The 13,568-nt window shown below is 47.4% G+C and overlaps 1 protein-coding gene across 1 annotated transcript in view; it reads left to right on the top strand.

Annotated features, from left to right (window-relative positions):
* The first annotated feature begins 5,579 nt into the window (after positions 1-5,579).
* The window catches only part of UBE2L3 (ubiquitin conjugating enzyme E2 L3), a 63,015-nt gene continuing 55,026 nt past the window's right edge, over positions 5,580-13,568 (top strand). The window contains exon 1 of the mRNA XM_036756741.1: positions 5,580-5,868. Within this exon, the coding sequence (XP_036612636.1) occupies positions 5,842-5,868 (27 nt within the window). The 5' untranslated portion in view covers positions 5,580-5,841. The remainder of the gene's footprint in view (positions 5,869-13,568) is intronic.

Genomic DNA, 13,568 nt, shown 5'->3' with positions numbered 1-13,568 from the left:
TATGACATGGTCGTTATTTATGTAAATTGTTCTCCTAGTTCTATTCATTTCTCTCAGCATCAGTTCCTACAAGTCCTCCGGGATTTCTGTGAACGTTTCCCATTCATCTTTTTGTATATGACAATAACATTCCATTACATTCATATAACACCATTCCCCAACTGATGGGCAACCACTTAGGTTCCAGATCTTTGCCACTATAAAAAGAGCTGCTATGGACATTTTGTATCTATAGGCTCCATTCTTCTTTCTCTGATCTCTTTGGAATATAGGGGTATTGTTGCGTCAAAGAAATGTTTCATTCAATGACGTTTTGGACATAGTTACAAATTGCTTTCCAGAATGACTGGACCAATTCTCAGTGTGCCTGTTATCCCACAGCCCTTCCAGCAATTGTCATCTTCCTTTTTTGTTTGTCAATCTGACATGTTAGTAACAAAACAAAATCTCCTGAAATAAAACCCCTAGTCAATACTCTTCTAGTGACGTAGATGGCTGTAAGCCAATGAATACCACTGCCTCTGAAGAATTAAAAGTTGAGATCACTCTTGCTGTATTGGATTCCATTCAATGAAGCAAATATTCATTGGACAATGCTCATGAGTATGGTTGGTTGCTGTGAGGACTATAAGGATGAGTAATATCCAAACTCTGCTCTCAAGGATTAAATGAGTATTTGCATTTTTCCTGAATGAATATTCAGGAAGTCATTTGTGAACAGCTAGTTAAAGTTATCTATCCAAAATGACTGAGGCCCTGAATGGCTGGTGTCCAAAGTGGAATGGAGTCTAAACTCTGGAAGGCTTTTTGTCCGTAAGAAAAATTCAGAGCAAGTTGGTTCTGTGATCTTTGTGGTGGAACCAGATTTACATTCAACAGAAGCAGCTAGGTGGTGCAGTGGGTAGAGAGGAGGCCTGGAGTAAGGAAGATCTAAATTCAAATATGGCCTCAGACACTTACTAGTCTGTGTGACTCTGGGCAAGTCTCTTGACCTGTTTGCCTCAGTTTCCTCATCTGTAAAATGAGCTGGAGAAGGAAATGACAAACCACTCTGATATTTCTGCCAAGAAAACCCCAAATGGGGTCATGAATTGTTGGACACGACTGAACAGTCAGAAGGTACTTGATTTGTACCAACATATTCATATTATCAGGACTTCCAGTCATGACACTTGGACCTAGGTTCTGTGATGGTGGGAAGGTAACTAGATTTCAACTCAGAGCGCTGGGTTCTAATTCTGCCTTGGCTCCTTACTGCCTGTTTGATTTTTGGAAAGCCCTCTTCCAGACCTCAGTTTCTTCATCTGTAAAATGGTAGGGTTGGTTTAGGTGATGCATAAGGTCCTTTCTAGCTCTAAACCTACGAACCTGAGCCGTTTTATTGATTTAAATATTGCCCTAAATTATAGATCACTTTGCTTATAATTAGTAATTAATAAAAATGTATCAAGTGCTAACTAGAGACAGCTAAGTGGAAGAGCAGATGGAGAGTTAGACTTGGGGTTAGGAAGACTCAAGTTCAAATCCAGCCTCAGACACTGACTAGCTTTGTGACCTTGGACAAGTCACTTAATCTCTGTCTGCCTCAGTTTTTCCTCATCTGTAAAACATGGATGATAATAACAGCACCGACCTCCCAGGGTTGTTATGAGAATCAAATGAGATAATATTAGAACGTCAAGTGAGCCTGGACTCAGGAAAACCTGAGTTCAAATTCAGCTCAGACATAGCTGTGGGACCTTGAGTAAGTCATTTAACTCTGCCTCAATTTCCTCATCTGTCAAATGGGTCGGAGAAAGAAATGGCAAACCACTCCCGGATCTTTGCCAAGACAATCCCCAATGGGGTCATGAGAGGTCAGATGTGAGCAGAACAACTGAACGGCTGCAAACCTGAAAGTGCTATGTAAAATGCTGTTATTATTAATACTACTACTGCATGCCAGGTTCTGATATGAACGTTTGCTGTTCTCATAAAGAGCTGTATATTTTGTCAAAGCACAATGAACTAAGCGGATTGTACGTTTTTACCTCTGTTACTCAGACTTATCAAGCCCTGTCCAGATGCCACTGTCCACTTGGTGGGTTACGGGTACCATGCCAAGGGGGAGCCAAACATTGGCTCCGAGCTCCACCGTCATTCCCCTGGGAGTCCAGGTCTCCACCATCATGCCCCAGTGTCCTGCTGGGCCAATTCTGCATCTCCATGCCACTGGGCCCTTCCTTTGCCTTTCTCATGTGGCCAGATGTTTTCCAGATTACTCACCCAGCCATCCCCAAGCCCTTGCCAATGGCCTTTTCTAGACCCTGCCCCTCTTCTAGTCATCATTCCATTGCCCTCCTTGAACATGGCCAGTTTCCCAATCCCTCCCTCCCTCCTCTACCACCTGCCACTGGGCTCAGCTCCACCCCTGGACCTTTGGATGGGATCTGACAGTGAAGACAGCCGCCTATTTGTGGCCTGCCACATTTTCTCATCTCTCTTTTCTTGTTCCTCTTCCTTCAGTCATCAGAACAAACTCAAACTACTAAAAACCTGATTTATCAGCTGTACTGCTCCCCTTTGTGGGGTGGCCCTGTCATTTCCCCCAACTCCAGACAGCTGTGGCTCTTCTCTCTCCTTCAGGTCAAATCAAGCCAGCAAACATTTATGAAATTTTACCTTTGGCTAGGCGCAGCTGGGGGCAGGGGAGGGGGGGGACACAAAGGCAAGAGTGTGGTCCCTGCCCTCAGAGAGTTTGTATTTTAACAAGGAACACGAGAGGTAAACAAGTGAGAAGATTTTATATACACACAAGAAAGAAAGAATGAGAGAGAACGTAAGAGAAAAGAGGAGAGTGAGAGGGACAGAAATAGGGAGAGAGAGAGAGAAAGGGAAAGAAGAGAGAGGAGAGAGAAAGGGAAAGAAGAGAGAGGAGAGAGAGAGAGAAAGGGAAGACAGAGGAGAGACAGAGAGAGAGAGAGACAGAGAGAGACAGAGAGAGACAGAGACAGAGACAAAGGTGGAAAGCAATCTGAGGAAGGCATCAGCAGCTGAGGGGACAGGGACAGGCCACCTCAGCCTTAAAGCCTACCTTCCCTTATCTAAGGAGGCAGTGATTGGCCCCTTTTATCTAGTAAAATCAATCGAGGAGGGGAAGACCCTCAGGGTTTCTGGTCAAAACAGAAACAATTGCTATTTACATTCATTCTGAGCCAATGGGGCCCAACTTGACCAAGTGGGGCTTGATCTGGGACCTATTGTTGGCCAACCAATGAGAGCCAGACTGATTTGGGTTTATGGTATTTCTTACCCAGTCTTAATCACATATTGGGCCTCGCCACAGACAAACTAAGACCTGTTAAAGACCTTAGCTCTAAAAGGCCAAGGTCCCCCACTGCATCGGGGCCATCTCCTGTCCTCCTGATCTGTATCTGGCATCTGGCCACCGGACCCAGATGCTAGGTCTAGAAACTGAGGCTGAGGACTTTGCACAGTCCTCCTTCCCTTAAACCCAATTTGCTTGCCTGTCTAGGCATCACCTCCCTGATGCCTTGGTCCTCTTAGAGAATGAAGGACAAACAACAACAACCCTTATCTAAACTCGCATCACAATTATGGCTTGTGTAATTAACCAGCCAAGCAACACCCAGCTTCCTTCAGTCACTGACCAGGGCCCAGTTTGTAAGACAAACAAACAAAACCCAAAGATAACTAAGTCTTTCAGGGGCTCTTCCCTCCAGGTTGGGCAGATCTCAGGCTCACCCAGTCACAGATCCTCATGGTGGGCCGGAACCTCCTAGAACATCCAACCTGAGCAGGAATCCTCTAACAACATCCTCAACAAGACATCATTCTCCCTTGGCCTGAAGCCTTGCTTGGGTGGCTGGGATTCCCAGGAAAGGCACTAAGAAGAGTGGGGAGCTTTGCTTGGCTTAGCCCCAGAGGGCAGAAAGGAACCATAGGGGGCCACGGCAGGAGACAGATTTTGCTTGGACATCCAGAAACTTTTTAACTTTTAGAATCTACCCAAAGTAGATTGGGCTGCCTTGGGCGTGGGGTGGTCACTGGCTGGATGATCCCTAAGCAGGTTTGATATAAAAACACAAAATACCATTAGAATAGACAGGAGGGGAAGATCCCTTCCAGCAAGTGATCCTGGGGCGAGCTTTACTGAGGTGGCCATCCTGGTCCTCTGCTGGGGAGGAGGAGGAGGAAGAGGGGAAGATAGAGACAGAAGTGGAACAGTCCCTGACCTCTAGAAGCTTATAGTCTAGCCAGGAGAGAGGGCAGACACAGATAGGAGGATACAAAACAGATACAAGATGCACTTGGAGGGAAGGCGGCTGCTGGGAATCCAGGCGGCTGTCTCCTTACTGACATGGACATCTTCACCTCCTCCTGCCTCCTTCTGGGGCCTTAGCACACTGCCTGGCACATGGGTGCTTAATCAATTCCTGTTGACTCCAGCTTACATTCTAGTAACCAGACCTTCCAAGCAGTTTTAAGTCCCAAGTTGTCTCTCTCCAAGTATTGACTAAGAGCTGACGGTTCAAAACGTCTACATTCTGTAAACAATCAAATAAATCCAAACTCATTTTTTAATGAAAGTGAACCCTTGGAATCGAACTAAGTTGGGGGGGGGGCGGTGATGGGCAGGGGGAGCAGGACCAAAGATGAGCCTTGTACCCTCCAGACTAGAAATCTGGTGTCTTTGTCTCAGTTCCTCCAGGTGTAACTGGAGGGGTTTTTATTTTGCTGGGGGCAGGGTGGGGTTGGGGGTGGTTTACTTTCTCCTCCTCTCCCCTCAGCCTCTGTATTTCCCCTTCTCTTCTGTCACTTCCCCCCCTTCTCCAGGGTCCCCTTCTCTCTCTCCCCCCTTTATCTTTCCCTTTCCCTAGCTCTCTTCTCCCCGCCCCCCATGCTGAGCCAGGCCCCTTGGAGGTGTGCAGAGCTCCGGGCTGCAGGGTCTGAGCCCATGTGTATTGCCAAGACCAAGTCAGCAAAGAAACTCAGTTAATGCAATTAGTCTCTGGCGGCCAGCCGTCCTTCTTGCCCTGGAAACTGCCTCTGCTCCTGCGTCTCCCTCCTCACTCTGGGAAGGGAATAGGCACTTATTGAACACCTACTGTGTGCCAGGCACTTCGCTAAGCGCTTTACAGATAGGAGCCTCACAACGACCCTGGGAGGGAGGGGCTGTTTTGTTCCCATTTGAGAGATGGGGAAACCGAGGCACGCGGGGTTAGGTTCCCCGCCCAGGGTCACACAGCCAGGAGGGGACTGAGGTCACATTTACACTCGGGTCTTCCTGACCGCAGGGCTCTGCGCACTCCCGGACCACGCTGCCCAAGTGGGCTATCCCTTTGGTTCCGTAGCCGCCCCTTCCCCTGAAGCCCCTTCCCCAACTCCTTCCTCCTCTTTTTCCTGTCCCTGTTCGTCTCCTTTCTCTCCCCTCCCTCCTGTGTGCCTCAGTTTCCTCCCCTGTGGAGTGGGAGGACAAAATGACAATCGTCCCTCTCCCGGCGCCCGCCCCCTCCTCCTCCTTGTTGGGGGGGGGGGGCCTTCCAGGGCGCGCCCCGCTAAATCGCGGGTTCTGGTCCAAATCTGGAGGTGGGAGCGATGGGGAGAGGAAGGGCAGGAGCGTGATGGGGCGCGGGGCCTGGGTAGCCCCCTCCCTCTCTCCTCTGTGCCCCTTCCCCCCACTCTCCCGGCCGCCCCCCCCTCCCAACCCCCCCGCCCCGCTCCCTCCCCTCCAGCCCCAGCCCCGCCCCTCGGTGCTCGCGCGCGCGGCAGGAAGTGCAGGGGCTCGAGCCGCCCGGCGGCCGCGATGCATTGTGGGACAGCAGCAGCACCAGACCCAAGATGGCGGCCAGCAGGAGGCTGATGAAGGTAAAGGCGGCTCCGCGGGGCCGGGCCCGGCCCGAGGCGAAGCCCGAGCCCGAGCCCGGGGGGCGGTGGCGGCTCCCGCTCTGCTCCCCGGCCGGGCCCTCGGGCCCGCGACCTCCGCACGCCCCCCCAGCCGGGCCCTCCCTCAGCCTCGCCCCGACCCGGCCGGGCCTCCGGCCGCCCGTGAGGCGGCCCCGCGGCCGGGCCTGAAGGGGCGAGGGGAGGCCGAGGCCCGGCCGGGCCGGGGCGAGCGGCATCCGAGGCCCCGGCCCGGCCTTCCTCAGGGCCCCCCCACCCCGCCCGGGGAAACTGAGGCATTCCAGGGGGCTGCTCCGGCCCCCGCCCCTCCCGTTCCCTCCCCGCCCCCATCGCCCCCTCCCACCCGAGCCCGGGATTTGCGGGGAGGGCGCGCCCCGGGACCCCCTGGGCCTCTCTGGGAGAGGCGGCGGGCGCCGGCCTAGGGGACGATTGTCATCTCGTTTTGTCCTCCGGTCTCCCTGCCCCCGCGCTATACGGGGAAGGAAACTGAGGCACACGGGGGAAGTGACGTGCAGGGGACTCGCAGCTAGGAAGTGGGTGAGACACGATTGGAACTCGGGGTCCCCCTAAAGTGGCTGTTGAGGTGGAAATCTGCCCCCTTTCCCCCCACGTGATGGGAGCCCCGGGGGGTCCTGGGCTTAAAGCCTTTCCTGGGCGGGGCGGGGGCCGGACTGGAGCTGACTAAGGCGGACTGAGGACCCTGCCCCCGGGGGGGGTCTCCCTCTCCCCACGCCGGGCCGGGTAGGGGGCGGGGCAGACGGCAAAGTTGGTTTCTGGTGGAATCTGAAGGCCGGGCCTCTGGAAGGGATCGCTTGAGGGTGAGGGGCTCCCAGGGGCCCCGAGCCCCCGTGGCCCCCTCGGCCAGGGAGTCCCGGATGGCTAATGAACTTAATTTGCTGGATGTTTCCCAGATTTCCCAGACTTCCTCCAACGACGCCTTTGTACCTCCGAGAGTGTAGAGATTGCTTTGAGACCCTCCCCGGCCCCTCCCCCATCTGGGAAGGAGAGGAGGAGTTGGGAATTATTAGACTTTGTATCCGTGGGGGTCACGGAAAAGGTCTTGCTCTAACCCCCGGTGGGATGGTGGAACATAGGTTTATAGCTGAGGCCGGAAGGAGGAATGTCACTTCCATCATCTTGGTATCCCCACTGTCCAGCACCGCCCCTGCCACACGGCATCATTAATAGATGTTCATTGACCCCTAATGCAGCTCAGGGACCCCTCTTTCTGTTTGACACCCCTTCTGTAGGGTAGGACTAGCACTGTGGTGGGCTGGGAGTGCCTCAGAGCTACACACTCAACTTGATACTGCTTCCTCTCCGGCATGAGCTGCTAGAGAACATATACTATCTAATGGAAAGCCATACTTTATGTATATTTTGATGTTGCTTTGAAAACCCATTTTAAAGATTTGAAGCTTCCTTTAGAAAGCCTATTTTTGTTCCCCTGAACTCTTTGTCACAAGGGATTATCTGTAAATAGTGTACAATATTTTTAGTCTAGTATGGTTCACATAGATCAGGTTGACATATTTTAGATTTTCTTAAAATCTTCAACATATTTTGCTTTGAGTCCAGCAAATGGTTTTAACCGGCCTATGCAGTGCAAGGTTTACAAAGCCACATTTTTAGGAAGAATTTTCAGTGTCTTAATTTCCAGAGAGAATCAGTAAATTGAATATTCCTTGATGACAAAAGAAAAAACAGACCCATAAGTCTTGTCTAAATTAGAAACTGAAACCAAATAATCCAAAATGAAACAGTAAATAAGGCCCAGGGAAATTGAACTTGAGTTTCCATTTTCAACTCTGCCCTCACATTTCTTCTAAGAACTGTTCTCATTGACTTGAAGGGGGAGGTGTCGGCCAAAGCTTGCTTGGGGACTGTTTGCCTCTAAGCAAACATTGGCGTCTAGTAGACTGTGATTGTGAAGAGGAGCACTGTCCAAAAATGGAAGAAGCTCAGGAGGGGTTTTGTGGGAGAGGCTACAGGACATTAGCCTGGAGTTTTGTAGAGGGAACTCCTGCACTACATGGCCACTCCCACCTCTGGGGTTTCATGGTTTTCTGTTACGTAACACTGACTTTTAAAAATGGGTAGTATCTTTTTAAAGCTACAGTTATATACGGTGAACTTGATTCATAGAATCATAGCTTGGGGTTGAGCTGGAAAGGGGGACCTTCCAGGCCTTCTGGTTCAGCCCTCTTATTTGGAATTTTTATTTTTATTCTGAATTTAACAAACACAAAAAATGGGCCTTTCCATACATATAGAACAGAAAAGGATTGTGCCTGGACCTTCTGGTCGCTGCATTTGTTTTTAAGTATATCATTTCATTCTATAGCTTTCCAAGCTGTTCTGCTTGTCTGTGCTTTCTGGTCTTCTGCTGGGACTCCCTTCCCTTTTGCAAATGAGGACACTGAGACTCTCTGAGGTTTCGGAGCTCAAGTGCCCCAAGGTCACACAGGTCAATTGGAACTTGGATCCTCTGAATCCAAGTGAAATGCTCTTTGAGTTCTACACAGTGCTGTGCTTCCTGGTAAGTGGTCTCTTGGAAGTAAGAGGATTTTCCAAAGAAATGCCATCTTGGGCTCAACATGCCCCAAACTATTTACGCTCTGCTCTCTAACCGCCCCGCCCCTGGACCCCTTTCCATCAGTGGTTCCACCCCTTTACAGTTAAACTCATTCAGTCGTTTCACTTCTGTCCAACTCTTTATGACCCCGTTTGGGGGGTTTTCTTGGCAGAGATCCTGGGGTGTTTGCAATTTCCTTCTCCAGCTTATTTGACACATGAGGAAACTGAGGCCAACAGGATGAAGTGACTTTTACAAGGTCACATAGTAGGTGTCTGAGGCCAGATTTGAACTCAGGAAGATGAGTCTTTGTGACTAGGCCTGGCTCTATCCAGCATACCACGTGGCTGTCCCTCCAGTTATCCAGAGAGTTCCTGTTGATAATACATCCTCACTCACCCTTTTCCTTTCTGTTTCCTCACTCTTTTTCTGTCTTTCCCCATCCCTGTCCTTTTCTTTTCCCTCTCTCTTCTCTCCCTCCCTCCTACCTTCTCTTTCCTTCCTTTCACCATCTTTCTCCCTCTCCCTTTCTCTCTCTCTCACTTTCTGCCATCTATTCCTTTTTTTCTTACATACTTCATCTCTCCTCCTGCTGCCGTTTTTGCTAATTTGGATTCTCTTATCTTTTTCTAGATTTCTTTGAATTCCTTGTAATCATTATTTCTTATGACACAATATTATTTCGTTGCATTAATACACCAGGATTTTTTCCCGCCATTGATGGGCACCTCCTTTGTTTTCAGTGGCTTTTTAACTGAACTCCTTGGTTCCATCTGCTTTCTCCCTTCCCAGCTCATTTTGTACTGTGTCAGGGTAGGCTTCCTAATGCCCAGTGAGTGCCACGAAGAGCAAGGCTCCCCTAAGCTTAGCACCTCAGGATCTTCTAAGCCTGCGTGCGGCCTCGGCTCCCATTGGCCTCTTCCTGTGCTCTGTGCCTTACCCAGTCCGGTGTTCCCCCAGCTGTTGGCCGCCCACAGCTTTGCCATTTGAATGATAACAGTTGAAAAAGAGCTAGATTTGGAGGGAGAGATTGGGTTCTAGACTTTCTAGCTGTGTGGCTATGGATGAGTAATCTGACCTCTCTGAAATTTGTTGAGAAGAAAGTGACTAATGGAACTTCTGCCATGAGTTACTAGCTGTTCTTCAAGGCCTGCATAGGATGGCATCTCTAGGTGTCTTTCCCTGATTATTTTTTTTTTTTTGTAAACTCTCCATATACTCTGGCTCTCTTGGGTACCTTTACTCTTTACCTTGTAGAATATCAGCGTGCCTGATTTAGCCCTCCTACACTCATTGCTCTTGGAGAAGGTGACAGATGGTGTTTTGTCCTCTCACCTCTTACCTGATTCAGGGCGTTTCATGTAGTAGGGACTCGAGAAATGGTACAAGTGAATTTTATTGCATGTAACTCACAGTCCTGACAATGTTCGTGTATTGTGCTTTAATATGGTTAGTTCTTTGTTTCTTGTAAGTCCAGGTAATTGACAAGAAGAATAATTGCTGACATTCACATTGCACGTGAAGGTTTGGAGAGGGCTTCGCGTGTAATATCTCATTTGATCTTTATGACATCCCTGGGAGGTAGGTGCTATTGTTATCAGCCCCATTTTACAGATTAGAAAACGTAGGCTCTGAGGAGTTGCCTAGAGTTGCCTAGGGTCACAGAGCTATTAGGTGTGTGAGACAGAATGGGAAGCCAGCTTTTCCTAACCCCAAGTCAGCACTTTATCTGCCATGCCATCAAGCTGCCTATTAATTAAACCAGTGAAGGAATTCATATCTGACTTTCTTAATGGTTTATTAAAAACTTAACCCATCCAGCCAAATAGTTAAACTTGCATAGCAGCTATGCTCATTTCACCAAATTGATTTTCAGTGACTGAATACTTGCAGACTGCTCTGAGTATTGAGATCCTTAGTGCCTGACTTCTGATTTGCATTTTCCCACTTTGCATTCTTTTGTAAATGGTTCTTAGGTTTTTCAGTCCTCACACTTCTCAGTTCATCATATTTATGTATCAAGATTTATTGAACCATTCTCTCATGGTTGGACATTTAGGTTACTTCTAGTTCATCAGAGCCAGTCTCGTTTGGCAGGTTTCCTGTGGCTGAGAGGGATTTTTGAGATCAATGCATGAAACTGGTATTCACTAGGGTGTTTTCCCCCATGACTAGGGAAGTCTTACCTCTCTCCTTAACAGCTTATGTTCCCTGTCACATCACTGTGTTAAGGACTTCTCACTCCAACACTTCAGGGTTCAGGGTTACGTTGATGGGGGCAGGTAGCTTTCGGGAGTTCCAAAATACATAAGTGACCTGGTGGCTGGAGATCCTCACATTAGCCCCTCAGCCTGGGCTGGGGCAGTCCTTGGAAAGCAGAAAAGTCCGTTGCTGGGTCTATCTTAGATTTCATACTTGGTCATCATTACCTGGGCTGCCCTTAAAAAAAGCAGACACATTCTGTGATGACCAACCTTGATATACCTCGCTTTTCTTAGCAATACAAGCTTCAAAGACAACTTCAAAGGACCCATGAGGTAGAGAGCTATCTACATGCACAGAAAGAACTATGGAGACTGAATGTAGATTGAGGCAAACTTTTTGCTCTCCTTTTTTTTCTTTTGTTTTTTTTTTCTCTTTTGTTTTTGTTTTTTTTTGTCTTGTTTTTGTTTTTTTCTCATGATTGATTCCATTGGTCATAATTCTTCTTTACAACTTGACTATTGTGTGAATAAGTTCAATGTGAAGTTATATGTAGAAGGTATATCAGATTCCATGCCATCTTGGGTGGGGGGAAGAAAATCTGGAACTCAAAATCATGTGGAACTGAGTGTTGTAAACTAAAAATAAAAAAATCTTAATTAATAAAAATAAAGTAGGAACCCATTCCCAAGGGGGAAAAAATAGACACAGTCCCAGTAAATTTAACTGTAAACAAAGACAATCAGAAAAGATAGAAAATGTGGACTAAAAGCTTCCATTAATTCATAGCCCTTATTAAATTAGATGTAAATGAACAGACAAGCAAGAAATCCTTTTGATCTGTGCCCCAATTCAGCTGACACTCCACAATCTTTGCCATTTTCTTTTTTTTATACAGATGCAGTTGTATGTAGTCAAGGGGTGTGTGTGTATCTTTTCATCGTTCATCTCAGTCTTTGCCTACTTCCTTGCAGTCACATTAACCTTTTTCTAATATATGCTCTTGGGTGAGCCAAATAAATATACATTCCATTGCTGTACATTTTCTTGTGTTGAGGTAGCTACTAGAATGAAAGACATCCTCCTTTGCCAACTTCTGAAAGAAGCTCAGATCCATCCGTTCTGAAATCTTTGCCAACTCTCCCAGTGAAAACAGTTGGTTCAGCATTTTTGGGGGGTGGGGAGTGGTGGGTCAGTTGAAAGTTACTTTCTCTTTCTGTTTGGTCTGATTAAAGGTTGAGAAGCTTTTGTTTCTTATGGATTGGGATGTTTGATTATACCTTTGGCCTTAATTGGAGAGGCAGTGTGGTATAATGGATGGAGGGATGCATGCATGGATGGATGGATGCATGTGTGGATGGATAGATGCATGGATGGATTGATGCATGCGTGAATGGATGGATGCTTGCATGCATGGATGGATGCACACATGGACTGATGCATGTGTAAATAGATGGATGGATAGATGGATACATGAATGCAATGAGTGCTGGGCTTGGACTAAGGAAGGTGATGGTGAAGTGGGAAGTGCACTGGGCTGGCCTTGGAGTCAAGAAGATCTGAGTTCTACTCTGTCTAAAATACAAGCCAGGTGACCCTGGGCAAGTCACTGTACCTCTGTCTCACTTTTCTCATCCATATAGTATAGTGGGGGGTAATAATAGCACCTGTCTCGAAGGTTTGTAACGAAGTTAAAATGACATATTTGCAAAATGCTTTGCAAACCTTAAAGCTAATCTATTCCTAAGATGACTCCTTTGTTAAATGGGTCTAGAAGCATTGGCTTATACAACTGCAGTGTGAATAACACCCCTTGCTCCCCTAGAACTTGCTATAAGTGTCAACTGTTAGAATAACAATCCAGAATAAATCACACTTTTATGAATAATTTCCGTAGAATGTCATGTCTGAGGGCACAGACTGTTTTGTTTTTTTGTCTTTGTCTTCCTGGGTCGTAGCCCACTGGCGTATGTTGTAGGCACTTACTCATAAGTTTTGGTTGAGTCAAGTCCTAGTATGCACACATTATATTGAAGTTGACTAGATGCTTTTCTTGGAAAGCGGTGTGAGTTGGGCAGTTCTGCAGTTTTCAAAGGCAGCGTTGAAGTCCCCCAAAGTGGAATGACTTCCCCAAAGGCCCTTTCCACCTTGTTCTCAAACTTGTTTATTAAGCTGTTGGCAATGATGTTGTTTGAAGAGAAGGATGACCCTGGGCAAGGCTGAAAGGCCAGACGCTTGACTTATTGGGAAAAGCTGCCTGACATTCAAGCCACCCAGACCTAGATTTGGAGCTGGGACGGACCTTTCTTGGTCATCTTGTCTGGCTTCTCATTGTATAGTCAGGAGACTTGGGTGCAGGCCTCCAGCTCTAATTTTTGTTGTTGCCTGGTCATTTCAGGTGCGTCTGACTCTTCGTGATCCCATTTGGGGTGAGATGGTTTGTTTTGTTTTGTTTTTGGTAACTAATATTTTTCCAATTACATGTAAAGATAGTTTTCAACATTCATTTTTTTTACCTTTTTTTAAAAATTTTTTTATTTTTAGTTTACCACACACGGTTCTACATAATTTTGAGTTCCAGATTTTCTCCCCTCCCTTCCCCCTCCCTCCCCAAGACGGCATGGAATCTCATATAACTACCATGTATAACTTCACATTGAATTAATTTATACACTAGTCAAGCTGTGGAGAAGAATTATGACCAATGGAATGAATCATGAGAAAGAAGAGACAGAACCAAAAAAAAAAAAAACAAAACCGAAAAACAAAAGAGAAGAAAAAAGGCGAGCATGTAGTGCGCCTCAATCTGCATTCAAACTTCACAATTCTTTCTCTGGATGAAGATAGCATTCTCCATCGTGAGTCCCCTGGAGTTGTCCTTGCACCT

The sequence above is a fragment of the Trichosurus vulpecula genome, chromosome 1 (assembly GCF_011100635.1).
Source record: "Trichosurus vulpecula isolate mTriVul1 chromosome 1, mTriVul1.pri, whole genome shotgun sequence".
In the NCBI taxonomy this organism is placed as follows: Eukaryota; Metazoa; Chordata; class Mammalia; order Diprotodontia; family Phalangeridae; genus Trichosurus; species Trichosurus vulpecula.
The sequence above is the reverse complement of the archived record's forward strand: the minus strand, read 5'-3'. Positions and strand labels throughout refer to the sequence as shown.